Source organism: Bos indicus x Bos taurus, chromosome 19, assembly GCF_003369695.1.
Source record: "Bos indicus x Bos taurus breed Angus x Brahman F1 hybrid chromosome 19, Bos_hybrid_MaternalHap_v2.0, whole genome shotgun sequence".
Classification (NCBI taxonomy): Eukaryota; Metazoa; Chordata; class Mammalia; order Artiodactyla; family Bovidae; genus Bos; species Bos indicus x Bos taurus.
In genome coordinates, this window is record NC_040094.1 from 22851779 (window position 1) to 22878514 (window position 26736).

The window sequence follows — 26736 nt, forward strand, 5'->3', positions numbered from 1 at the left end:
TGGAGATGAGGTCAACAACATGGGTCAGAACGAAGCATGACGTTCCCAGCTGGTGGGGCCAGGCCTTGGACCAGAGGGATATGAGAATGATGGGGTTTGGGGACACCTCCCTCCCTGGGAAAACAGTGTCTCCTTCCTGCAGTCTGGGGTCCTGGGTGTGACCCCCACTGTCCCGGAGCTGTTAGGGGTAAGGCTGTGTGATTTCAGCGGAGAGTCCAGAGGAGCATCTGTGTCTGCTATGAGCCTGGTCAGGCTGGGACAGGCCTGGGGGACAAATAGCCCTTCAAGAAATCATGTCTAGTGGGAGTCAAGATGAGGTGGGTGGAAGGGGCCGAGGTCACCAGAGCTGTGTGTTCATCTTTTGGGGTGAGAATGGAGGCGTGGTTGCTGTGGAATCCACTCTGGCCTCCTGTGAGTGGACGTCCATGCAGGGGAAGGAGGTGGCTCGGGGCACAGGCTGGCCCTTCAGGTCTCAAACTCCTCCCTGTCTTTCATCTGACCTGTCCCTGTTCCTGCTTCCCCAACAGCTCTGCTCTACAAGCCCATTGACCGAGTCACCAGGAGCACCCTGGTCCTACACGTGAGTGTCTCCCTGCCAAGTGGCCAGGGAGGGCTTAGGAGTGGGTGGGAGACTGGACCCAGGGTGCACAAGCGCCGGAGTCACTGACAACAGCCCATGCGGGGAGTTGGGCAGAGGGTCCCTGGGCCCTGACTGCACCTGCCTGGCCTGTGGTGACCAGCTGATGGGCCCAGGGCCTAAAAATAGCTTGGCCACTAAGCTTGACTTTTGGCCAAATGCTCCCTGGGAGGCAGGCACTTCCTGCCTCCTCATTCCTTGCCTGGTCTCCAGTGTCCTTGGAGCAGCTGTAGGGTAAGTGGGGGGTGTCTCTCCCAGCTGCTTGGTGAGAGGAGACTCCACCTGGTCTGCACCACCAGGGAGAAGAATAACGACTGCAGCAGTAATAAAGGGGCGCCACTGCCCTGCTGCTCTGACCCTAATTCTTAGCTCAGCGTTTGCAGGCATGACCGAGTCAGAGTAAGGTCCCTAGTTGGCCCCCTTGGAATTCTTTCAGTGCGGATTTAGTTCTCCCCGCTGTCTTCTCGCTCAGCCCCACCCCGCTCGCCCATCTCACCACCCCATCCTTCCCAGGACCTGCTGAAGCACACACCTGTGGACCACCCAGACTACCCGCTGCTACAGGATGCCCTCCGCATCTCCCAGAACTTCCTGTCCAGCATCAACGAGGACATCGACCCCCGCCGGACTGCAGTCACAACCCCCAAGGGGGAGGTGAGCTCAGGATCTAGTGGGGCTTGGCCCCCAGGGTGAGGAGGGTGCCCGGCACCAGCTCGCCCATCCCTGCTCTCCTGCACACATGGGCACCACCGCCCGATGCCCGGTGGCTCTCCAACCCTGACCGCTCAGTCCCAGCCAAGGACAGGCCTTCAGGTCCTGGGCCAACCGCTTAAAGTCCAGCATCTCATTAATCTTCATAATGGTCCACGGAGGCAGATGAGGAAACTGGGGCCTGGAGAGTCTCTCCAGGTCTCCCGCACAAGGTCTCCTGGCTATCAGTGTTGGAACTGGATCCTTTAGCTCGGGGTCCCTGACCTCTGGGCCGTGGACTGGTACCTCCTATCACATCAGCAGCAGCATTAGACTAGACATAAAGGGCACAGTAAATGTGATGAGCCTGAATCATCCCGAAACCATCCCCCTCACCCTCCGTTTATGGAAAGTTGTCTTCCACGAAATCAGTCCCTGGTGCTGGAAAGATTGAGGACCGCAGCCATAGCTGGGGTGTTCTGTCAGCAAGCCTCAGACACTGACCCCCGCACCAGGGCTCTGTCTGTCTCATTCTTGAATGCAGCCACCTCTTCTGGGCAGCATGGTGTCCTCAGAGTCCTCTGGAAAATAATGGCTCAGGCTGAGGGAGCTTGGAGAGTCAGGGAGAGGTGGCTGAAGCTGCCAGGTGACTGAACTGTCCCAGGTGGGCGCCTGGATGTGGCTAGCAGCTCCAGTTCCCTGGGGGCCCTTTTTGCTAGAGGAGTGGGGGTGCCTCAGTGAGGGGAAGCAATTTGAAGAATCAGAGGGACAGTTAGCTGCGTGGGTCAGCAGCCTGACCCACATATGGAGCTTCCTGTCCAGAAGAGGTAATTAAGTGGTGTTCAGGAGTGAAGGCTGGCTGCCTTTCTGCTCCTTTGTAGTGTTTATGAAGTTCCAGTGTCTCCTGGGGAGGGAAGTAATGAGGGGCAGGATCTGGGGATTGGCTAATGGGACCAGCGCGCTGTCCCTGCATGTAGCCCCAGCCCCGGTTTGCAGACCCTGGAATGTCACCAGCTGGTTTGACTCTGAGGATGTCTGAGAGATCTCCAGAGGCCCTCGAGCACGACCAGTTTGGGATCGTTTTAATAGTGTGCTCTCTACGTGCTCACCTACATACGCAGCATATATAGGTCACACAGAGAAGCCCGAGACAGACCGTGACAGCCCCACAGAGGCCCGCGGGCTCAGGGTGGTGGGGAGGAGGCTCTGGAAGTTATGCGTGGAGCGAAATGCTCCAGACCAGCCAGAGCCCAGGGTAGAGACAGCTGCAGGATCCCCAGGACACTGCGACAGCCCCACGGAGGGAAGCCCAGGGTCCCCCATCCAGCCGCCTGAGGCGGGTTGCAGAAGCCACTCAAGAAGCAGAGGCCTGAGTGGTTCTGCAGATCAAAGTTCCGCTGTAACGAGATCAACATCTTAGGCAGAGTTAGGGAGGCGTTTCTAGGGTGGAGGTGGGTGGGGTATGTATGACCCAGGTGGGTCCATCCAGGGATGAGCTGTTGAGGGCTGCGGAGAAATGGAAAGCTACCACTTGCGGATCATATATTACATGCCAGGCACTCTACTGACTGTTCTACATATACCATGGCTCCTATGCTATGGGGGCCAATGTCATTGTCTCCGTTTTACAGATGCTAAGACTGAGGCTCAGAGAAGTCGGGGAACTTACCCCCAAGATCTCAGCCAGGAAGTGGCAGAATCTGGATTTAAGCCCATGGTAGATTAGGTGTTAGCTATGAGCTCAGTCACGTCCTACTCTGCAACCCTGTGGACTGTAGCCTGCCGGGTTCCTCTGTCCATGGAATTTTCCAAGCAAGAATACTAGAGCTGGGTGCCATTCCCCACTCCAGGGGATCTTCCTGACCCAGGGATCAAACCCGCATCTTTTGCATCTCCTGCACTGGCAGGTGGATTCTTTACCGCTGTGCCACCTTGGAATCCCCAAGCCTGGGTGCCTGACCCCAAAGCCAGTGCTGCTAACCACCAGGCACTATGGTCCCTCCCTGGAGCCCTACCCCCACCCCCACCCCAACCCCCACAGCTGGATGGGTGCAGGCTGGGCCCTGGGCTGACCCCCCTGAGCAGGCGGGGGTGGGTCTCTCTCAGACGCGGCAACTGGTGAAGGACGGCTTCCTAGTGGAAGTGTCAGAGGGCTCCCGGAAACTGCGGCACGTCTTCCTCTTCACCGACGTCCTCCTGTGCGCCAAGCTAAAGAAGACATCAGCGGGGTGAGTGTGCAGGGGGGTTGGTGGGCGGGGGGAACTAGACCCCACCCCCCAGTGGAGCCTGTCAGCAGCCTGGGGCCATCTGCATTTTTTTCCCCCTTTTTAAAAACATATTAATTAATTTTATTTTACTTCATAGCCTTTTTCTAAAAATAAATCATGGTTTTAATTATAAATATAATACAACCAAATTATAGGGGGTGGGAAATAAACCCTGTCACCCACCCGAACATAAGCATCAGTCTCCTGCTGCTATATTTCCTTCCAGTTTTTTTTAAATGTTCTTATTTTTTTCATATACTTGTAATCAGAGTGAATACCCAATTTGGGGCTCTGCTTTTTCCATTTCACGTCATAAGCATTTTCCCTGTTGCTGCTTAATCTTCATAATCATCATTTTACTTTCCTGCATGATGTTACAAGTGGATATGCCATAATTTACTTAAGCATTCTCCTTTTATTAGACAGCTCTAAATTTTTGCTAACTGCAATTCAGTGAATATTCATTAAATCTGATTCTACCATTTATTGAGTGCTTGTGCCATGCCAGGTGCCATGACAAATGCTTTGAATATATTATTTCTAATCTCCCCAGTGACTTCACAAAGTAGGTATTATTATCCCCATCTCACAGACGAGAAAAAAGGCTTAGGAAAGTGAAATAAGTTGCCCAAGGTCATAGAACTAAAGTAGAGGAAACAGGATTTGAACCTTCATCTGACTTGAAAGCTGCTTTTGAGCTCCATCTCTGTACCCAGTGACTAGAGTGTCTCTGTCACAAGCAGAAAAGGTTCTTCAATATGTATTCCTACGGTCTTCCAGCCTTATTTTCTTACCACCTATGGTGTGCTGAGGGAGGCAGGCCACAGGCTTAATATTGCAGGGAGGTACAAAGCGAAGTCCTGGGGAAAGTGAGAGAAGGAGAAGCTATTATTCTGAGTTTCAGTAGAGGGGATGACGTTTGAGATGATTCTAAAGCAGAGGTGACAGTCGTAAGCACACATACCTCTGCGTTAAGTCCTTTGCCCACGGCAGACATTACTAGTGGATCACAGCACTATTTCTCGTTGGACCTGGATGTGGCTTTATAATCCTCAACTCATTATCCCATGTGACTTCTATTGAGAAGAGGTGGCATTCAAAATTACATCTGTATTGTATCTCTAGCTAAGAAGATAAAGAATGTAAGTTATGTATAGAGAAGCTGGAAGGGAAGGAAGAGTTGGATGGGGAACAGGAGAGACCACTCTTGCTGAGACACTAGAGGTTTGGGCTGCCTAAGAATGTCAGTCGTCTTGGGCCAGAAGAATGTCAGGCTGGAGGTCCAGAGCCCTTACCGCTGCCTGACCATGCTGCTGCTGCTGAGTCGCGTCAGTCGTGTCTGACTCTGTGCGACCCCAGAGACGGCAGCCCACTAGGCTCCCCGGTCCCTGGGATTCTCCAGGCAAGAACACTGGAGTGGGGTGCCATTGCCTGACCCTCTGACTATCATCATTCCATGAATGTTTCCTGATCAGGCTCCTCAGGGTATGGATCATTCTTGCCTGTGACGAGTTCTCAGTCAGTCCCTGTCAGGTGGTTTTGGTTCTAGCGATTCGAGCCTGAAGACCAGTTCCTCTGTGGCTCACATCTCCCTCTGACCTGTTTGCAGGAAGCACCAGCAGTATGACTGCAAATGGTACATCCCCCTGGCTGACCTAGTGTTTCCATCCCCTGAGGAGTCTGAAGCCAGTCCCCAGGTGCACCCCTTCCCAGACCACGAGCTGGAAGACATGAAAATGAAGATCTCTGCCCTTAAGAGTGAGATCCAGAAGGAGGTGAGCAGAGCCTGGCATCAGCTGGGGCTGAGAAGTTGGCCATTTTCATTGCGGACCTTGGAATTGGGTGTGCCAGGGAAATGGAGGAAGAAGTGATAAAATTTGGGAGTCTGACAAGGGAGGCAGGATGTAAGAGAGGAAGGCCTTTCTTTACAATCTTCAAGATAACATGTCTGACCATGACACATGAGCACTGGGCAGTTAGAAGTCAGGCCAAGGAGTCAGTGCTCAGAATTTAGTGGGGTTAATTATGGGACGTTTCCTGGGGAACAGTGTATGCCAAACACTGCAAAAGCAAGAGGAGAAAAAGTCTTCTTAAGGAAAAGCAGGATGTGTGAGAAAGGAAGGGCCTGGGAGTCTCCTCAGAAATTGACAGGTCGAGTAGGCAAATAAATAAACAGGCGGCTTTGGAGATCACTTGGTCTAAAAATGCACAGAAGCTTGTATCCTGATAGAGAACTGAGATTCTGTCAAACATACATGGAACATTTACAGATAATTTAACATGTATTAGGCTGCATTTTGCTGTTGTTCGGTTGCTAAGTTCATGTCCAGCTCTTTGTGATCCCACGGACTGCGACACATCCGGCTTCCCTGTCCTTCACTGTCTCCCTGAGTGTGCTCAAATTCATGTCCATTGAATCAGTGATGCCGTCCAACCATCTCATCCTCTCTTTCCCCCTTCTCCTGCCCTCAGTTTTTCTCAGCACCAGGGTCTTTTCCAATGAGTTGGCTCTTCCATCAGATGGCCAAAGTATTGGAACTTCAGCATCAGTCCTTCTAATGAATATTCAGGGTTGACTTCCTTTCAGATTGACTGGTTTAGTCTCCTTGTAATCCAAGGGACTCTCAAGAGTCTTCTCTGGCACCACAATTCAGAAGTGTCTGTTTTTTGGAATAGGAAATCTCAAGTTTAAAAAAAAAAAAAAGTGTACTGGTCATGTTCACAAACAACAATGCAGTAAATTAGAAGTCAACAACTAGAATATAGTTAAATTATATACCTGGGAAGTTAAAACTTTCCAGGTAAAGAGGAAATCAAAAGGGAAACTGCAAATTATTTAGACCTGCATGAAAATGAGAGCACTCCATATTAAAACCCAGGGGATACAGCCAAAGCACTCTTTAGAGGAAAATGTACAGCCTTAAGTTCATTATATTTGAAAACAGTGGCTAGAGGAAAACACCCAGAAGGAACCTTCCCCAGGAATGGAAAGAAGAGCATGGCGGGGCTTGGTTAGTTGGCCTTGTTGCTTCTCTTCACCCATCCAGGCTTGGCTTAGGCCTCGCGTCCCCACATGAGCCTTCCCCGATGTCTCCCCACTGTTGGAGGTTTCGGTTGGGTGCCTGGCTTCCTGGTTCTTGATGTTTACCTCTTTGCTTGGCGTTATTGGTGCTGAGTTGTTATTGCACACTCTGCTGTCTCTCTTCCCCACTAGAATTTCAGCTCCAGGGAGGGGACTGTTTTCTTCAGTTCTGTGCGCTAATGCTCAGTTGCTAGCCTGCCAGGCTCCTCTGTCCATGGGACTCTCCAGGTAAGAATACTGGAGTGGGTTGCCATTTCCTACTCCAGGGGATCTTCCAGACCCAGGAATCTAACCAGCGTCTCTTGCATCTCCTGCATTGGCAGGCACATGCTTTATCACTGTGCCACCTGGGAAGTCCCCTATGTCCTACTACTTAACATGTAATAAATAGGTGCTTTATGAAAAGTTGTTGAAGGACACATGCCCAGATGGCTTCTAAGGATTCTTTCAACCCAGATATCTTTCTCTGAACAGAGGAGAGGAAAACCACAGTAATAACCCAGGGATGTTTGGGTCATGAGAATGTCCTACCCCTGTGGCTCAGCTGGTAAAGAATCCACCTGCAGTGCAGGAGACCTGGGTTCGATCCCTGGGTTGGGAAGATCCCCTGGAGAAGGGAAAGGCTACCTGCTCCAGTGTCCTGGTCTGGAGAATTCCATGGACTGTATAGTCCACAGGGTCGCAAAGAGTCGGACACGACTGAGCGGCTTTCACTTTCACAGTGTCTAGGACTGGGGTACACCTGCCCGGAGGGAGCCCCCTGAGCAGCACAGGTGTCCTCCTAAACAACCAGCCTCAGGGGAGCCTATTTCCTCAGTTGGGTCTGCCAGCATCTGCACATCAGGGGCATCCCGCATGCGTGTCCCTCACCCGGTCCTGGGAGCTGCAGGCTCTGGCCCTCCGTCCTGCCCCATGTGTGCAGACGTGGCCTTCTGCTTCATTGAATCCATGCTTACTGACGGCTGCAGGGCTGCGCCAGATGCTCACAGACCTCCTCATCCAGTGGAGAAGGCACACATTCTTCTGTGTGACCGCAACACGTGACACAGCGTGATGAGAGTCACTGGAGATGCACGGTGTTGTTCTCTGAGTCACAGAAGCAGCAGCAATTTATTCTTTCAATAATATTTTTAAGCCTAATTTTTTCCCTAATCCCCAGTGTCACACTGACTTCTTATAACAAGAAATACAATACCAAAGTGCGTAGAATAGAACTTCTTACCTTCCCCCCATCATTCCTAGTTTGAGATATATTCTTCTAGACGCTCCTGTGTTTACACGTGTTTGTCTATGTATTTTTTGATGAGACTACACGTGCCGTTTTGCAGTTTCATCTGTCAGATCCTTTTTCACAACTGTTTCCTGTTCTCACTCGACGGCACAACATATTTGGGTCTTTAGATGGGTTCTCCTTCTTTCCTCGGCACTTCTATTTCTTCCCGGCAGATCCCCTACGAGCGGGATGTCTGGGGCAGAGGGCTTGCGCATTTCATCGCCAGGTTTACGTCTGCAAAGTTTGCATCCGATCGTGTTCCCTCCAGCAGTGTGTCATCATCTGTTCCCCCACAGTGTCACAGCACCGGCTGTGAGCAATTGTCACAATTCTGCCAGTCTAGTGGGTAAAAAAAAAAAAAAGCAGAGATGAATTCTAGCTGTAGAGGATGGCATTGGCACTGAGATGTGAAGCATAATAGTGGTTCATAAAAGGGAAGGGATCCTTTATACGATACAGACTGGAAAAACTGGAGACAGCTGAGATGGGGAGCAGCTTGTTAGAGAGCAGGGAATAATAGTGTGAGCCTGGGGTGGAAGATGTAGGGGATGTGTGGCGGGCGTGGAAGCTAGAACCCAGGCCTGGGGAGGCCCCATGGGGCCAGAGGCAGTGGGGGCTTTATGCTGAAAGGTGTCTGCTGCTTTTAAGCAGGCGTCTCGGTGGTACCCAGAATTTAATTTATGGAGATGACTGAGTGATCGCCCAGAGATGTTCATGCCACTGGAAGATTTTTATTCCTTAGATTTATTTTATTACTTATAGTTCCCAGGAGTAGGTGGCATATGCCACGCCACGCAGGGCTATGTGGGAAAGCATGGGGTTCGGTCAAGAGACAGAAGGAGGGACTTCCCTGAGAGTCCAGTGGTTAAAACTCTATGCTTCCAATGCAGGGGTACAGGTTCCATCCCTCGTCTGGGAACTAAGATCCCACATGCCATGCTGAGTGGGCAAAAAAAAAAAAGAGGCAGAAGGAGCATGGCAAGTGCGTGGCCCAGAGCCTAGATTGTGTTTTCCACAAGAAACAGCTTAGGACTGGCAAATTGAATAAGTCAGCAGGCTCTGGGCTAGAGCGGTCATATCTAGTTGCCCTGGGGTACTTAGGGCAGAAGAAATCCTGGCTTGTGTTAAAGGAGAGGATAAGGGGTGTGGACTCCAGACTGACTGGTTTGCACATGAAAGATGCACTCACAGGGAAGTCATGTAGTAGCCTAGGAATTAGCATGTCCTGCGAGGAGCATTTTTTTCTGTGGCTGATTGGCCCTCCCAAGACATCAAATTGTCATAAAATATAGGAAAAAAAATGATGACTGTACAGAGGAATGCTGTATGTAGAACTACAGGGTGACAAGTGGAGTCTGAGTGCAAGGAGAACCGCCTGTGCCCTCTGTCCCCTGCAGAAAGCCAACAAAGGACAGAGCCGGGCCATCGAACGCCTGAAGAAGAAGATGTTTGAGAATGAGTTCTTACTGCTGCTCAATTCCCCCACAATCCCGTTTCGGATCCACAATCGGAATGGAAAGGTCAGAAAGGACGGAGATAAGGACAGACAGCCCCCTTCCTCCAGGGCTGCCCACTCGCTATGGCTCCTGGCCCTGAACCTTCCCAACAAGGCTGCCATGGCTCCTGCCCTGGACTGCCTCCCCCACTCGTGGAGAGCCAGTGCCCTCTGCTGGCCATCACTGGCACTGCCACTCTCATCCCCTGGCTTCCTAGGAGGAAGGCCTTCCTCCCACCTGCCTTCTTCTCCAAGCCTAGGGGTGCCTGGGTACAAAGGCGCTTTATTGGGGGCCCCAGAATCCAAAAATGTCCTGGGTCTGACTGTGGTCACTCTAGTGAATTCTCATCTCCTCTCTTCAGAGCTACCTGTTCCTACTGTCCTCAGACTATGAGAGGTCAGAGTGGAGAGAAGCGATTCAGAAACTGCAGAAGAAAGGTAATGCCCCACTTCTACTCTACGCTGCGCTGCTGGTGTCCGTGGCAAGAGAGGGCCTTCTGCATTTCCAAGCACTTTGATGTCCACTGGCTCCTCTGATGCCAGGGCAGTAACATCTTAACTGATGTTACTGATCAGTTGAGGCCCAAAGAATTTAGGTGATTTGCTTAAGAATGTATAGTGAATTGTCAGCAGGACTGGACCCAGAGCCCAGAGTTACCCGTCTGTCTTGCTGTCATGTACATAATTCATGAACCTCTCCAATTAGATCCTGCGCTTCTTATCCTTGTGGCAGCACCCCTGACTCTCCCCAGCTGAGTGTCTACTCCCCCTTCCAATGACCAACTCTGCCCTTAGAGCTAATCTTTTTTTCCTGAAGTAGCCCTCAAAGAAGAGCAGTGGGTCCTAGTGGACCTGTGAGGACATTCTGCTCTCTCTTGGCTCCTCCTACAGATCTTCAGGCCTTTGTCCTGAGCTCGGTGGAGCTCCAGGTGCTCACAGGATCCTGTTTCAAACTTAGGACTGTACACAACATTCCTGTCACCAGCAATAAAGACGGTAAGATCTGGAATCCGAGGTTGCTCAATCAGCGGGTCCAAGCCCCCGGGGTATTGCCAGGGCCTTCCACAAACACCTAGCTGGTCACTTGGCTACCAGTAGCTGACCTCTGCTCCGCTGAGCTGGGAAGACTCAGTTGCCAGATACACAGGGAGTTTGAACAGATGTTTTTCTCTGCTGAGTCCCTGGATGATGCCCAACTCCTCCCTGGCGACCTCTGGCTGAAAAGAAGAATCTGGCGTCCTGGTGCACTGGGACTGTGATGTTAATATGTTTGTGGAAGCAGAAGGCTAAGCCTGGGGCAGGGTGGTGGTGGAGCACAAGGTGTGGATTAGAGTGTGAGAAATAAGGCTGGACCCGCTCTTGGGCACAGAGTGACTTATGTTGGTTAATTTCCACTTTGGAAGGCTAGACTGAGGAGGGCAGCAGTGGGATAGGCAGGATTCATAGGAGGAGGGAAAGTGCTCCCAGGGATCGGGACTCCCAGCCCAGGAGGAAGGTGTGGACTGACCACCCAGGCTGAGTGGAGGGAGTGCGTCAGCTCGCACTCCAGGCTGCAACAGACTGTGGACGCTTCTTCCTCTGGCCACCAGGTGGTGCTGTCGGACCGAGGCGCAGACTTGCTCCCATCCTTTGTGTAACCAACCAGCCAGGGGTGAGGCCCTGGAGGAAGCAGGCCTCTCATCACCGTCTTCCCTGGGGGGCTTTTCTCTCTTGCAGACGACGAGTCTCCAGGGCTCTATGGCTTCCTCCATGTCATCGTCCATTCTGCCAAGGGGTTTAAGCAGTCAGCCAGTAAGTACCCATGACCACCTGCCCCAGGAAGAGGCTTCGTTGTTCATCCTTCCTGTGGACCCATTGCATGGGGCCTCCCACCTGCTCTGCCTTGGTCTGCCCAGGCTGGGGCACTGCCAGCTGCTTTGAGGTGTGGCATTCCCCTAAAGGTCAGGAGCTAGCTCCTCTTGGCAGGGGTTCATCCCTGCGCTCTGTCTCCAAAGTCTGCTCTGCCCTAAGCCCTTCTCTACCCCCAGGTATCAGAAATATGGGGCTCCAATCCCACATCCGCAGATCACAAGCTGTGTGACCTTGGGCAAATCTCTTAACCTCTCTGAGCCTTCTCTTTTTTCTACAAAAAGGGCAATACTTACCTAAGAGCTGGCTTAAGTATGAGCTTTATGTATAGGGCCAGTGCCCTGCTACTACACATTCTTTTTCCTTCTTTATCACCATCTGCTGCGTCCATGCAGTTCTTAGTATTTTACAAGATACGGTTACATTTTTATCTAACTTTTCTCCCTGTAGGAATTTGTGAGTTAGGCAGCTAATAGTTTCTTCCCATTTGCCAGATGAGAAAACTGAGTCACAGAGAAAGAAAAGGACTTGGTATTATATAGGATCAGAAACCTGACTCCTCTCCCTCCCTCCTCTTCCCCTCTGGTAAGATCTGCCCTCTGCCTCTCTTCCTACAGCGCACCACACAGAGGGTATGCCATTGACTTGCAAACAGTCATTCAATTAACATTCTCTGTGACACCTGGATTCCCGAAGCAAATCTGCCTGCCTTCTCTGTGTTCCTATCACCCTGGGGCAGCACCTGTCGTACTTTTTTGTCACTTAAAATGTGCTTCATGCACTGTGAGTTCTGAGAGGACAGGAGCCACGTCTCCTTCATCGCTGAATGAACAGGAGCTCAAAATGCTGAACGAAGTAGTTTATTTCCAGATGCCTATTGTGCTGCCGGGTCCCTTACTAGGTGCTAGAGAAAATGCAGATGTGGCCAGTGAGCTGACCGTGGTTGGCACATTCAGAGCTTTTTCGGGTGCATTATCTGCTCTGAGCCTCCTGGCACCCTTTCTAGGTTGCTGATGCCATTCCTACTTGTCACACAAAGAAGCTGAGGCCAGAAAGCTCCAGGGACTTTCCCAGGGCGGCCCAGCAGAGCACACAGATGATGGAGTTGAATCCATGCCTTCTGACACCAAGGCCCATGCTTTCCCCTCTAGAGCACCGTTTCTCTCAGTGTGGCCAGGACCCCCTCGCGCATCACTCGGGCTGTGCTGGCGAAACAGCACCAGTTTCCTGGATGCCCCCAGACCCACAGAATCTGCTGATGGGGGCATTGCCTGGGAATATTCCTCATCAGTCAGCTCCTTGGGGCTGCTCCACACACCAAGTCTGCAGCCCACTGAGCTGGACGGGGGCCCTCATGTCTCCATGGTGACCAGATGTCTCCCCCTTCCTGTCTCTCTGCCTCCTGTCAGCTGGAATAGGCCTCAGGAGCAGGCCCATTAGGGTGGGGCGTCCCACTCCCCCAGAGCAGGGGTCCGACCTCTCAGACTGGGTTGGGGTGCTCAGACACGGGGTGAGTTACGGCTCCAGAGTCTCCCTTGCCTCCAGCCAGTCCTCACCTCCCTCCGCCAGCCCCCTGACCCGCTCGGACATTCCTTCTGACTCAGGCTTTGTGAATCTTCAGTCACGGCTGCTTGTCCTAGTAAACTGATCAGGTCCACACAGTCCAGCCTGGCCTGCAGGCACCATCATCTTGACCGGAGGAGAGCAGTCAGGCACAGAGAGGGGGTGGTTTGCGCAGAGCTAGGATTTGACCCAGACAGGCCGACTCCAAAGCCCTCCCTTTTATACCAGAACTAGTCCCTGATGGGGATTCCCTCACAGGGGAGCCAGTGAAGGGACACTTCATGCCCATCCATCTCTCAGCAGCCCAGACGCGCTCTCTGCTCTGATGGGGGCCCGTTAGGCCTTCTGCTTCATTCGCCTGTTCACCTGCGCCCTGCTCAGATACCTGCTGTGCTCAGATACCTGGTTACATCCAGTCTCCATCACACACAGTGAGGGACAGCTCTCCCCAGTCTTAGCTCTGCAGGAGAGTCCTGATGGAGAACAGCCCAGCTGGGTAGCTCCTGGGGCCTGGGAAGGGCATGTACAGCCACCCTCTGACCTCCGCCCCCTGCCCCTGATTCACACTAGAGGACTGGCTGTGGTTCCCCAAAGTCACCCCCCAGCACACACCATTGCCTTGGGAAACAACCTAGTCAGTGCCCAGGGAGGGGCAGGCTGCGGGGCCTGAGGCTGGGCGTGCATGTGGATTTGCAGAGCGCCCACGGGAACCCTGGGAAGACTGATGCATGATCCCCCTTCCCTCCTGGGTTCCTGAGCCCTGGGCCTCATTCGGTGTCTCTGCCTGTCCCCACAGACCTGTACTGTACCCTGGAGGTGGATTCCTTTGGCTACTTTGTCAGCAAAGCCAAAACCAGGGTGTTCCGGGACACAACAGAGCCCAAGTGGGACGAGGTGAGTGGTCCCCGCAGGGACCCCGGGCTCATCCCCCACCGTGCCCACCCTGCTCCCGGCGCTCTTGTCCTATTGTCTGGGGATGGCCAAGCCTGCTGCTGGGCCAGCTCTGTCCCTCTGCCCTCCCCTCCCTGCTCATCTGGCTTCTGATCTTGGGTTTGTGTCTAGACACAGGGTTATATTATAGTTCGGGGTCTCCCATCCAAGTACTAATCAGGCCCGACCCTGCTTAGCTTCCAAGATCAGATGAGATAAGGAGCGTACAGTTCAGGGTCTATACTCCCCTTCCTCAGTGATTCCTAGGCCTCCGGAGCTCCAGAGAATGAGGAAGCTGCTCCAGACCTCATGACGTGGTCCTCATGGGCCCGCCTCGCCCCCTCTCACCCTTGCAAAGGTGGGGCCCACCCTTGCTGGGAACCCAGGTCAGCTGCAGGTGTTCAGCATCCTGTCTCGTCTTTCCCCAGGAGTTCGAGATTGAGCTGGAGGGCTCTCAGTCCCTAAGGATCCTGTGCTACGAGAAGTGCTATGACAAGACCAAGGTCAACAAGGACAACAATGAGATCGTGGATAAGATCATGGGCAAAGGGCAGATTCAGGTGAGAAGCAGGCGCGGCCAGGGCACCAAGGCAAGGGTGCCTGGGAGGCAGTGCCAGTTGGGAAGGTGTCCTTCTCTTCTACCTTCTCGGTCAAGGTATTAGCCTTTGTGACTTGGGTTCACAGCTATCTTGAGCCAAGTTCCCCGAGGTCATCATTCTCCCCCTGCTGGAGATGCTGTCGTATTCTAGCCCCAGAAGTCCATGTGTGCCTGGTTCCTTGGGCTTCCACATCTTGTGCACTCAGGTCATCCACACTCCTGCAGGGTAGCCTGGAAGGATGACAGTGCCACTGTTTACACATCCAGTCTGTGGCCTTCTGATGGCTCTTTTCCAGAAATACTATGTTAAGAAGGATTCTGAGGTTGTATCGTGAATGCTGTGTTAGATTAGCACTGTCTGCCATGGAAGCAGTGAGACCCCAAGCATGTGCCGCTTTGTTGGAAGGGCTGAGGATGTAGCTGGGCTGCTAGGGGCTGACCTCTGACCCCACTGCAAGGTTTGCTGGGCTTGACTCGCCTGTGCCAGGAGCTTGTTGGCTTAGGGTGGGTCTTGTGGTCCAAGCAGATCCAGATAGGTCCTGAGTCCAGATATATGCACCACCCCAGCTCTTTTTCTTTGCCTTATAAATGTACGTAGGGAAAAGGGCTTTGTTTGCAGCCTGTGAGTTTGGAAATTCTGTTAAAGATGGTTGCTGTTCACTTAGCCTGTCAAGGGGATGTAGGCTTGGAGGCGTGGCGTTTGGTGTGGAGCCGTCCACATTCTGTCTGGCACTTTGTGTGGCCTTGTGCTTATCACACAAGTGGCCTGGTTTGGGTGTGGATTCTTTGACCGTGCAATCAAGGGAATCCGTAACTGACACGCCCTGGGATTGAGCGGTGGGCATTGGGTGCTCTGGGCTTCTTAGCAGCTGTGCCAGGTGTCCTCTGGGTGCAGGAGCTGAAGCTGAATGATGCTTTTTCCCAGGAAGCGTTTGTTCTCTGATGCGCTGCTGAGGCCGCAGAGTTTGGTATCTGACTCTTGGCTGGGTGTCCTCAGAGGCAGTGTCCCCTTGGGGGCTTGTGTGCTCCCCCTACCCTGTCTCAGGCACCTGTGTGTGAACGAGGAAGATGGCACTATTCGGTGGGGGCCCGGCCGTCCGCCTCATGACACCCAGTGTTCCTGAGCATAATCCCTTCTTAATGCTGAGGACCTGCACCTCACTCTTCAGCACCGTCGCCAGGGAGATGGTGCTGCCAGGCAACCAGGAGCCAGTCCTTCATTATTTAGGGAACAGGAGCTGATGCGAGCGAGCTCTAGATTTAGTCCCGGGAAGCAACTTCCTGCAGAATAATGACTGGGAGCCCCATGTCCACGTCCCTGGGCTGCCCATCTGGCCCCAGGAGATGCCCAGCCAAAAAGCATGACGGTGCCCATGCCCTCCAGGCCATTAGTGGCTATGGGATGGAAGGGTTAAAATGGTGTTCTGAGCAGCCAGCTCAGGGAGCACCATGGACGCCAACCCCCAGGGCTCCGCAAACCCGGATTCCAGGGCTCGATGGCCTCATCCCCACCTGGACTCGCAGTCCTGTCACTTCCCTCCCTCTTGCTGCTGTCAACTGCATGGGCCCAGGGGAAACACGCCATAAATCATTACATCTTGGAGACAGGAGCAGATGGAGGTTGTGGGGGAAGGGGAAGAAGCCAGGTTATGTTTGGCAAAGCCGAGAGCGCAGTCTGGTAAGGAAAACGTTTCTGTGTTTAAGCTTCGAGGAATGTTAAACGCCTGGGAGTTGATATTAAAAGAAACACAAACCTTCCTGCTGCCAGCTGACCTGGGCCTGTGAGCGGCCAGTTCAGAGCCAGCGTCCTCTGGAGGGCTTTGAAGTCGCCCAGCCCTCAGCCCTCTGAGGCCCAGCCCTTGGTCTTCAGCCATGGAACTGTCTTGCCTGCCTTCTTCCTATGGATGGGGTGTGGAAAGGGGGTGGTCTGTCCCCACCAGGGGGTGCACCGTGCGTGTGAAGTCCACTCACCCTTCTGAGGATGCCCGGGCTGGGTTGGAGAGGCTACACGGAGCCATTTCCACATGGCCAGGCCCCACGGAGCCATGGAATTGTCTGTTCCCACAGCTCACTCCCACCTCCCTTTCCCGCTGGTGTCCAAGGAAGGGAGTTGGCACCAGCCTCTGGCACTTGGTTCCGTGCCCCTTCAGCAGGCGCCAAGGATGGCACTAAAGGTGGCCTCACAGTAGGGGCCGAGGCCTTGGGGCCGTTCAGCTGGCCTGAAGGAAGGCAGGGGGAGAAGGCCCGCCCCCTGTGGCCCCCACTTCTTCCTAAGGCCCTCCTCTCAGCCCATCCAGGGAACAGCCGGAGACCCCAGGCATTTCCTCCCAGGTGAGCTTCCCTCTCTGGTTGGCGGTGGGGGCAGGGACCCCAGAGCGGCAGGCTGGGGGCGAGGAAGGGGCGGCCTGGAGTGACGGACAAACAGCAGCGCTAATCACCAGCGTGTGTGTCCAGCATTTGCACTCTTGGAGGCTTGTTCCCAAATGTTCTCATGTGGTCCTTGCAACAGCTCTTCCGGGAAAAGGACAGTCGCATCCGCCCCATTTACAGACAAGGACGGAGCGGCCCTGGCGTCTCTACTGGCAGTGCAGGAAAGGCCCCGCTCTCTCCTCTGCGCTGTGTCCCCTTGGGCCAGGCCTTCAGGGAGTCCCCCAGCCTGGGTGAAGGGCACTGCGGTGGCTCGTGGCCTGGGGGAGGAGCCGGGGCGACTTCCCATCCCACATCCTGCTCTGTGGCCTGTGTGTGTGCTCAGTCACTCAGTCGTGTCCGACTCTTTGCGACCCCCCTGGACTGTAGCCCGCCAGGCTCCTCTGTCCGTGGGATTATCCAGGCAAGAATACTGGAGTGGGTTGCCATTTCCTTCTCCAGGGGATCATCCTGACCCAAGGATCGAACTCATGTCTCTTGTGTCTCCTGCATTGGCAAGCGGGTTCTTTACCACTGCACCGCCTGGGAAGCCGGCTCTATGGCACATGGTGAACAAAGGGCTTCCTTTGTCTGGAGTCCTCTTACCTCCCAACGAGGGACATTTATTGCTGCCTGGTGTACCTGGAAGGAAGCAGAATGAGTGTTCACGGGAAAGAGCAGGGGAGGGGGACTTCCTCTGCTTCTGCTGTGTGCCTGGCACTGACTGGCTGCTCTGAGGTGTGGGCGCCCAGCCTCAAGGAATCTACTGCCAGATTGGAAAGACAAGCGTATCCCTATATGCCAGGCTGCTCGGCCACAAAGCAAGACGCCAGAGACGATGATGGAGAGGGTGATGATGATGATGGGAGGGGCTTGGGAATAAGAGCCCTCCCATCAGAGAGCTTTCTCTGACCCCCACAGTGGGCTAATACAGCGGTTACCCCAGGGGACCTTCATAGTCTCCTACAGGGTAGGAAAGTAATCACAGTTTAATTTTCTTGGTTTTCCTTTTTGGCTGTACCGGGTCTTTGTTGCAGTGTGCCGGCTTGTCTGCTTGCAGCCTGTGGGATCTAAGTTCCCCAACCAGGGGTTGAACCTGTGTCCCCGGCATTGGGAGCTCCAAGTCTTATCCACTGGACCACCAGGGAAGTCCCCTTCACAATTTTAAAGTTGAGAAAGCTGAGGCAGAAAAGGGTTTAGGAACCTGCCGAAGGCCAGGCAGCTAGTAGGAGAGTGGAACTCTCCAGGGCCTCTGCCTGGCCCTCCCCAGGGCTCTCTGTTCCCCGCACTGTTCCCTGCATAATAAGACACAAACTTATGCCCCAGGAATTCAAACGAGGAGAGATCCTGGTGGGCAGGAGTTAGGGAGGCTTCCAGGAGGAGGTAGAGTGGCAGAGGTTTGAGAGCTGGGTTTTTTTGATTCCCAAAGCTGTGTTTATATTAAAAGGAAAATTGCAATAATAATAATGAGGCTTGAAACACAATCACAAACCGTCCTGACTCCCACTCCTCTGAACCAGCCATTTTATTTTGTGCCTTTTCCCTTCCTTGGGATGTAGATTTTTTTTTTTTTTAAAGGGATGTAGATTTTTATGTGGTTTTAATGATAAGTGCATATTTTATCTTGTTTTTTCTATTTTCACGTAACATTATCATAAACCTCCTTTTTTCTAGGGCTGAAGGTAGTCTTTATAATTGCCTTGTTTTGGGGTTACATTGTCAAAAGTACTTTATAAAAATCATTTTGCATAATGGCCAGCCCATTAATTGCCATTTTAAGGCTCTGTTATTCTAACAAGGTGGGCAGGCTCTGGATCAGCAGAAAGGAGTGGGGATTCTGGGGGAAGGGCCCACGTGGCCCAGAGAAGGGAGGCAGGAATGCACAGGGAGTGTCCCAGGAAATTAAGGAGCCCGCCTGCCCTGCGCTGAAGTTATGGTGAGCAGTGCCAGTAAGAGGGAGGTTGAAGGAATGAATAGAAGAGGAGGGATTCATAGTGTTCATGTCAGCAGGAATTCTGGAGGGTTTTTTCAATTCTGATTTGCAGGGAGCAAGAAACTGAGACCAGAGAGAGTGAGTGACATAACCGCAGTCACACAGCTGTTTAGTGGTTGAGCAGGGGCCCCAGATTTGGGATCCTGGTCCCAGTTTGGTCTTGCTTGGTCGGCTGCTGGCCAAATGAGGGAAATGAAAACTCTTGGATGGGGCAGTGGCAGACTGGGATGTCAGCCCATGACTCAGGGGTCTGCCCTTTGTCACTGCAACTTTGGTAGAAGATCCCCCCAGCGTGGAGCGTCTCTGATCACCCCCTTCCTTCCCCAGACCTCCTCCTTGCTGCCCCGCCCAGCCCAGGAACCCCTCAGCCAGGAGGCCCCCCTTCCTCCGCCTTGGCTCCCCAGCCCCAGGAGACTCCTGCGTGTTTATCCCTGTCTATTTCCAGCCCTGCCACTCCGGGCTCCAGATGTGCTGTCTCAACTGGGACCTGCTCGCTGGCCTGTGAGCTTATTCCCAGGATCCAGCCCTGGTTGACTGGCCGGGCCAGAGGGGAGAGTTCTCCCGAAGGATCTCACAGCTCAGTTCCTGCCACTGACTTCAGACCGGAGAGGGGTCTGAGACCAAGGAGCCCCTTCATGCCTCTGCTCCCCCTTTCCCAGTTCAGCCAGAAGCCTGGGGATGGGCCCCCAACCTTCAGTTCTCTTCTCCCTGGTGGAAGGCAGCTACACTCCTGTGAGCTGACTGGGGGCTGCCCTCCCCGGACACAGGAGAACTCAAGACCCCAGGGTGAGGCAGGGGCAGGGCTCCAGGCCCAGAAGGAAGCCCCAGCTGTCCTGATGCCTGGAGGGATAACTCCCTGCCTCCCCCGACTGCCCCCCACTCCCCCAGCCCTGATTGCAACATTCAGGCCTGATGAGAGCCTCCGCCCTCTCGTCTTCCTCCCATCTGGAGCTTGAAGCCTGTGTCTGAAGCGGGAAAGGAGAGTAATTTCTTTGACATTCTTGACCTGGCTACTTGGAAGCTTATGAGGGGTTAGTTATTAGAAATGACACTCAGGGAGGAGGTCATGAAGGCCAGTCCCCTGCCTTCAGAACTAAGAGTATTCTTAGAGCCCAGATTGGCTCATCTGACAATATCTAGACCCACTTACTTTTTGGTTCAACAGTGATAAAATATATATATATACTGTGAAATTTTCCATTTTAATAATTTTTAGGTGTACACTTGAGAGACGTTAAGTCCATTCACATTGTTGCGTAGCCATCATCACCATCCATTTCTAGAATTTTCTCATCTTCCCAAAAAGAAGCTTTATACCCATTACACAGAAACTTTCCATTCCTCCTCCCCAGCCCCTGGCAACCAGCATTCTATCTTCTCGGAATTTGACTATTCCAGGTAGCTCATGTAAATGGAATCCTGCAGCGCTTATCCTTGTGTGACTGGCTTACTTCATACAGCCCAGTGTCTTTAAGTCTGGTCTACGTAGTTTGATAGAACAACAGACTTTCCTTCCTTTTTAAGGCTGAACAGCGCTATATGTGTAAACTGCATTTTGCTTATCCGTTCATCCATCGATGGACGTTTGGGCTGTTTCCACCTTAGACTTTACTTTTTTAAAAAATTAATTTGGTTGTATCGGGTCTTAGTTGCGCCACGTAAGGTCTTCACTGCATTATGTGGGATCTTTCGTTGCGACTCTCAGGCTCCATAGTTAGGGCACAAGCCCCGTGGCATGTGGGATCTTAGTTCCCCAACCAAGAATCAAACCTGCGTCCCTTGCATTGCAGGGCAGATTCTTAACCACTGGACCACCAGGGAAGTCCCTGACTCTTACATTTAAGTAAGGAAAGAGCATAGTTTCTGAGGATGGAGTTTCTCAGCTCCTTCCCTCCAGGCCCAGGGTCACCATGTCCCTCCCCCACCCATAGTTGCTATCTCTCTTCGGATGTAATAGGAGAGCAGGCCTCCACACCCCCAGGACACAACTGGTCACTGTTAGCTTCTTTTTTTGAAAAAGCATCATTTTTTAAGTTGAAGTATAGTTGATTTACACTGTTGTGTTAATTTCTGCTGTGCGGCATAGTTCCATGGTGGTTTATCATAGGGTACTGAACATGATTCTCTGTGCTACACAGTAGGACCTTCTTATGTATCCATTCTATATATAAAAGCTTATATCGCTCACCATTAGCCTCTTCCAGTTAAAGAAAAGAGCTGCCCCACCGCTTTCTCTCCCCCCACCCCACCCCCACCCTAGCTAGGCCCCGTCTCCTCGGGTCTCCTTTCCTTCCTTGGCTGCCCTCCCTTTGGTCAGTGGTTTAGAAAGATTGAGTGTGGAGTGCGGTTTACCCTGACAGTATAGGAAGAACCCTGGACTGAGAGTCGGAGAAAGCATCCAGGTCCCTTGACCTCTGGGGGCCGCAGTTTCTTCATCTGTTAAATGGGGACAGTTACCCCCACGCTGCCTCTGTCATAGGCTTGACATGAGGCTCCAAGGATGGAATGTCCCTGAAAGAGCTGGTCAGTGCACATCCATGCTTTCGCTGGTTTATCCCTGCGTTTCTGCTTGTTGAGCTCCATCTAAGTGGCAGGCACTGTGCAATAGATGCAAAGAATGTACGGGACCTCCCCACATAGTGAAGAGAGCAGAAGAGAACTGGGATCATTCAGTCAGTGTTGGAGGGGCTTTGAGGCCAGATGGATCTGGGCTTCAGTCTAGCTTTCTCCATTCATTAGTTGGGAGAACTGGTTACTTGACCTCATTGAGCCTCAGTTTCCTCACCTGTAAAATGGGCTGTCAAGAGAACTGAATGGGAAAGTGCGTGAGGCCCTTTGCAGGGCCTGGCACAGAGTCTGTCTAGTGACGTCAGCTTTTTGCCTGAGCCAAGCAGGACCAGGTCCACTGTCCTCCACCTTCCTGTGGGTGTTCTGCGTGTAGCTTGTCGAAGCATTCCTGCCTCCAAAGGCTGTCACCTGCGAGTGGCCCCTGTGTTTGGGCCTTAGGCTGGCCAAGGCCATGTCTGTTTTCTTAGGCTGGTGGATCCAGACGGGCTTTGATGAACCAACCTCTGAGGGGGCGGGAGGTCAAGGTGGGGGTCCTCACTGCCTGCCAGCCTGAAGTTTCCCTCCTGTGCCCCTACCCCAGGCTAATTAGTTCCAGGCTTGTCCCCTTGGAGCTGTGCTCACCTCGGCTTGGTGCGGTCAGGCCCAGAGTGAGTGATGAGCTGGGAAAAGGGGGTCATTGTTGGAGGGAGCTGCGTCTGGCTTCAATTGCTCTGCAGGGCATGCGGGAGCTGGGAGTGAGCATGGGTCAGGAGCCTGCTGGGGCGGCAGTGCAGGGCTACTCCAGCCCAGTTCCCTCCCTCTGGTCCCCCAGGGCCTGTTGTCCCCATTTGACTCTGCCCGAGGGTCTAGCGTGCCAGCTCTATTGCCTGGGGAGCTGGGCTCTGGGGTGCTAGCTGGGTTGACCTGGAACCCCTTCTGCTCTGGTTCCTCAGAACTGGTACCACAAGATGCCTGGATCCCTCCATGGGTGGAATGACCAGAGGGGCGTTACAGTGGGTCCTTGGCACCTTCTCCCAGGCATCCTTCAGGGCACACCTACCACAGTTGTGCCCTGTCCCCTGAGAGTGGCTGGTCTTGGCTAGGATTAGGGGCAGCTGTGAGAAAACCTTGCCTGCAGGGGCAGTCAGAGCTTTCATCCCAGCCCCGAACGCCCAGCCTGGCACCTCGCAGCCCTAGGCAGCTCCCTGTCCTGGGACACCACAGTGGTCGTGCCAAGTGCGGCTTTCCAGGCTCTCCACTGGGAGATGGGCCCCTCCCTGCCCCCAGCCTGGGCTGGGTGTGCGGGTCCTGGGAACCATCTGCATCTGGAGTCCGTGCTTTAGATCCCTGCTGCCAGCTGCTCTCATCAGGTCCCCAGGGGGCCCCCTCCCTTGGCTGCCATCATCACCCTGTGCCAGCCTGGAGGCACCAGGACTGTTCCCCTCCCTGCTTCCAACACCCTCCCCTCCTCCTCCCAGGGCCCAGGTGATTAGAGCTGTTTCGGATCCATTCTCTGTTCAGTGCCTCACCTGCCATCTTCACAGCAGGTCTGGATGGCTCGGTTGTACTTGGAGTGGGCAGTGGGGTTGGGGAGAGCCAGGGCCAGAATACCCTGAGAGGGCCTGTCCTGCTGTCCACAGGCCTCCCTGAACTTGCAGACGACTTCTCTTCCGGCCCCTGCTCAGCCGCCTTCGTCTCCCGGGTGTTCCTGATCTGGGGAGCCTGGGCTCTGCCAAGTGGGTTCTGGAGACAGGAAACATTGGGCAGGAAGCAGATGGAGGCTCAGGTCTCCTCTCTCCCTCCTGCCCTGCGTGGGAATGCCCCCTTGGCAGGCGGACGTGGTGCCCACTCCCCCGCCCGCCTGGCAGGGGTGAGAGACAGCAGAGAAACTGATCCAGAGAGGACTTGGGAACTGATTCCGGCAGGCCCCGAGAACACACAGTCCTGAGTCTTAACAAACCAAGGGAGGGTGTTGTCCCCTAGACTCAGAGGTGAAAGACTCGGGGTTTATCGCCCTCCACCACCTAATAGCAAAGTGACCTCTCAGAGTGCTTCCTCTTGGACCCGTGTGAGGCCTAGGTGAGTCCTTGTGGTGACAACGCCTGGCTTACTGCATGCTCCAGGAACCACTAACCTCCCTGCAGGCGGAAGCTGTGACTCCATCCTCCTAGGATGGTCCTGCTTTTGATTTGATTCAAAACCTTTGAGAAGAGGATTTAGTGGGGGAATTGCCAAGGACTCCCCAAGTGAGGGCTGAGGCTGGACATGAATGCAGATCGGGGGCACCTTAGGTGGTCTCTGCTGGCCTCCCTCACTGCAGGTGCTGCAGAGCCTACCTCCACCCCTCACTCAGCCCAGCCTGGCCGTGGCAGGAGCTGTGTGGTAGCTCTCTGTGAGGGTCTGACACCACGCACAGCCCATTCCGTGTGGACTGACACAGGGGAAGCTGGGCATAGCCTCTCATACCCTTAGAGGCAAGAGCTGAGCTGTGCTGGCTTCTGGGCGGAGGTGACCCAGAAAACACCAGCTAGACTGACTCCATGAGATAAGTGTTAACCCTATTGTAAGGCCAACGAAGGGAACCCACACCAGCAAAGCAGAGACCCAGAGCTTTGTCAAAGCAGAGAGAAAAGTAGAGCTAAGACATAAGTTTCAGATCCAGTAGTCTGACCCAGAAGTTTCCTTAAAAAGCCCCTAATCTACCCACCTTGGAGGGGACCGAGGGGCAGTGGCTGTGGTAGAGGAATAGCAGTTCTCATGGGAACGGTCCATCCGCTTAAAGAAGGACCAGAGGCTTCAAGGTCTGCAGGCCTGGGGGCTACTGAGGTGACCTGAAGTGCCCCCAAGGCAGGGAGTGGTGGACAAAGGCAGTGGGAGTGGCAAGTCCTGTATTCCCATTTCAGCCAGGGGCTCCCTGCTTCTGCCCTTAATTGATGGGGGCAGGCGTAAGAAAAGAAAGCAGGGTGTGTCCTCTGCTTTAAAAAACATTCATCACTGACCACTTGTCCAGTCCAGGTCCTGTTTGACAGGTGTGAAAGCTTCGTCCAGAGAGAGGGAGTGGCTGCCACAGTGGTTCCCTGGCTCCCAAGAACTGTCTTCTGCTTGTTTGGAGCTCAGTGTTGGGTGGGAAAAAAAAGAGTTGTTTAATAATAGGGAAAGAGAAAAAAGCATGGAGGCTCAGGGGACCCTGAGCTCCTTTCAAACCCTCCTGTCTGAGGCTGTTATGTTTTTAGTACACGGCCTGGGGGCCCCCGTGGAGTGCTCTGCCCACCCGCTGCTATGTGGGAGCCCCCCCTGGTCAGGCGCTTCCTTCCTGGGAGCAGGAGCAAACAGGTGGCCAAGGGGGTCTGGGTGTCAGTCTGGCCGTGAATTACATCATGACTTGTGCGGTAAGGAATGGATCGGACGTGTGGTGGGCGTGCTCTGCCCACTCTGTCCTGGGTGGGTTTTGTTTGAGGTAAGCAGGATGTTCCCAAAGGCTCAAGTGGATTTGCCATCCTTTTCCGTGACCAAATGTGCTGTGAGAATCACTCGGGGTTGCCAGGGACGCGCCATCAGGACAGCCTGGCAATGGACAAACTCTGTGGCTCTCTCATCCTCTCCTGGAGCCCCCAGACACTCCAGAGACACACCAGCCTGGGGTGGCGGGCAGAGTGCATGGGGAGCTGCGCGTCATTTGCACTGACTTGTGACTCGGCTGGGCCTTGGGAGACAGGAAGTACACCTTGAGGTTAGGCTGCGGAGCAATTGCCTTCGAATCCTGGTGGCCCCCTGACCCAACACCTTACACCTCGGGTCAGAAGCTGCTCCCCAACCCCCGCCCTGGGTGGCCATCTAAAGCCACCAGTAGCCAGTTATCTGCAGAGTCCAGGTGCCAGAGCTCAGAAACCTGCAACCCCGTGCACACTGTTAGCAGGCAGGACTCAGGCTCAGAAGTCCTGGCCTGGATGCCTGGGAGAGTCCTCCGTTGCTGACACTTATCTCCTCGGAGGGCAGGTCAGTGGTGGGGCAGCCAGGGCTTGGTTTGGAGTGTCACAGCTCCGAGTGAGCTGCGTCCTGGGTCCTCCCCACCTGGCATGTGGTGGGTGTCTATTCAGTGATGGGTGACTGGGTAAATGAGTGAAAATGTAGCTTCTAGGATCAGCTCTGCCACTGGCTACTTGGAGACTTTGAGCAAAGTGTTCCCATCTCCAGTCCTAACGCAGGCCTGGCACATAGCAGACGCTCGGAAAGGATGGAGAAACGTAAACGAGTCTCCCTTTCTCCTTCTCTGGTGATCTCTGCCCTTCCAGTCCACAGTCTGGGTCAAGATGGGTGCAGAGCAGGGTGAGAACACCCATGAGCAATGCAGGGATCCCCGAGCTGTTCATCTTAAGGGCACTCTCTGCCTCCCTTTCTCCTAGTTCTCCTGTGGTGTGCCGCCCTCCTTGCCAACTCACACGCCCTCTGCATGGGCTCCTGGGTGCTGCGTGCCCTGCTGGTTCTCTTTCTGGCTGGACTTCCCTCCCGGTCCTCAACCTCAGCGCCAGCCCCGGCTCCTCTCAGGCTCCAGCGCCAGCACTTGGCCTCTCCAGGTCGCCCCTGGGGGCTGTCTCCTGCCCCCACTCCCAGGCTGTCCTCGCTGGAGTGCCCGTGGACTTGGTCTAGCTGGCCGCTCAGGAGCCCCCTTTCCTGCCCTCGAGTCGTTCGGCTGGAGGACAGGGATGGGGAGTCAGGGTTCCAGCCTGCACCGAGGGGAAAAGGAGGTCAGTCCAGAGAAGCTGCAGCAGCTCCGCAAGGTTCTGAGAAAGAACTTTCCTCCTCGTGTTCACGGGCTGGAGGACGTGCCTGGAGCCGTCCCTGCCCCCCGCTGTCGCCAAGGCAGCCCGGTGGCAGTCCCTGCCTCGCCTGCCCACACAGCTCAGCTGCTGCTATTCCCCGTTGACCTTTTTTTCTTCAGCGATGCCGCTGCTGATCACTTCAGCCCGATTTTTGCCTCCATCACCGCTGTGCTGGGTGGCCGGTCCCAGCCACCCCAGGTGTCTCCCCCTCCCTCGGGGTAACCCAGGGTCCTGCCCGCACCTCCCTGGGGACGGCCCCTCTCATTGCTCTGGCGGAGAGCCTGGGGAGGGGGGTAACGAAGGATGGGATGGTCTACTAAGAATGTTTTTAATTCCAAAGGCAGTGACATCTGTTCGTGTGGGCCTTCCCACCCAGGCTCTGTTTATCCAGTCAGGGGGCCCTTGCTCATCCTCAGAGGCCGGTTCTGCCAGGTGTGGCGGGATGGACAGAGGGGGAGGGGGTGCTGTCACTTCCTGGGTGGCCGGGACACCCAGCGAAGCTGAGGAAGGGTCTGTGGTGCTCTGGAGGGACCAGAACTCAGACGACCGCTTTTGAGGAACTTCTCAGGAACATTTGTCTTGCACAG

The 26736-nt window shown here is 54.0% G+C and overlaps 1 protein-coding gene across 5 annotated transcripts in view; it reads left to right on the forward strand.

The window, feature by feature from the left end:
- Positions 1-26736, forward strand: part of ABR (ABR, RhoGEF and GTPase activating protein) — a 187977-nt gene that overhangs the window by 135086 nt on the left and 26155 nt on the right. For all 5 annotated transcript variants that reach the window (XM_027518042.1, XM_027518046.1, XM_027518043.1 and 2 more), the window contains 10 exons: positions 528-580; positions 1151-1291; positions 3434-3555; positions 5204-5369; positions 9347-9469; positions 9807-9882; positions 10336-10440; positions 11161-11235; positions 13652-13749; positions 14214-14345. In XM_027518042.1, coding sequence (XP_027373843.1) covers positions 528-580; positions 1151-1291; positions 3434-3555; positions 5204-5369; positions 9347-9469; positions 9807-9882; positions 10336-10440; positions 11161-11235; positions 13652-13749; positions 14214-14345 — 1091 coding nt within the window. The remainder of the gene's footprint in view (positions 1-527; positions 581-1150; positions 1292-3433; positions 3556-5203; positions 5370-9346; positions 9470-9806; positions 9883-10335; positions 10441-11160; positions 11236-13651; positions 13750-14213; positions 14346-26736) is intronic.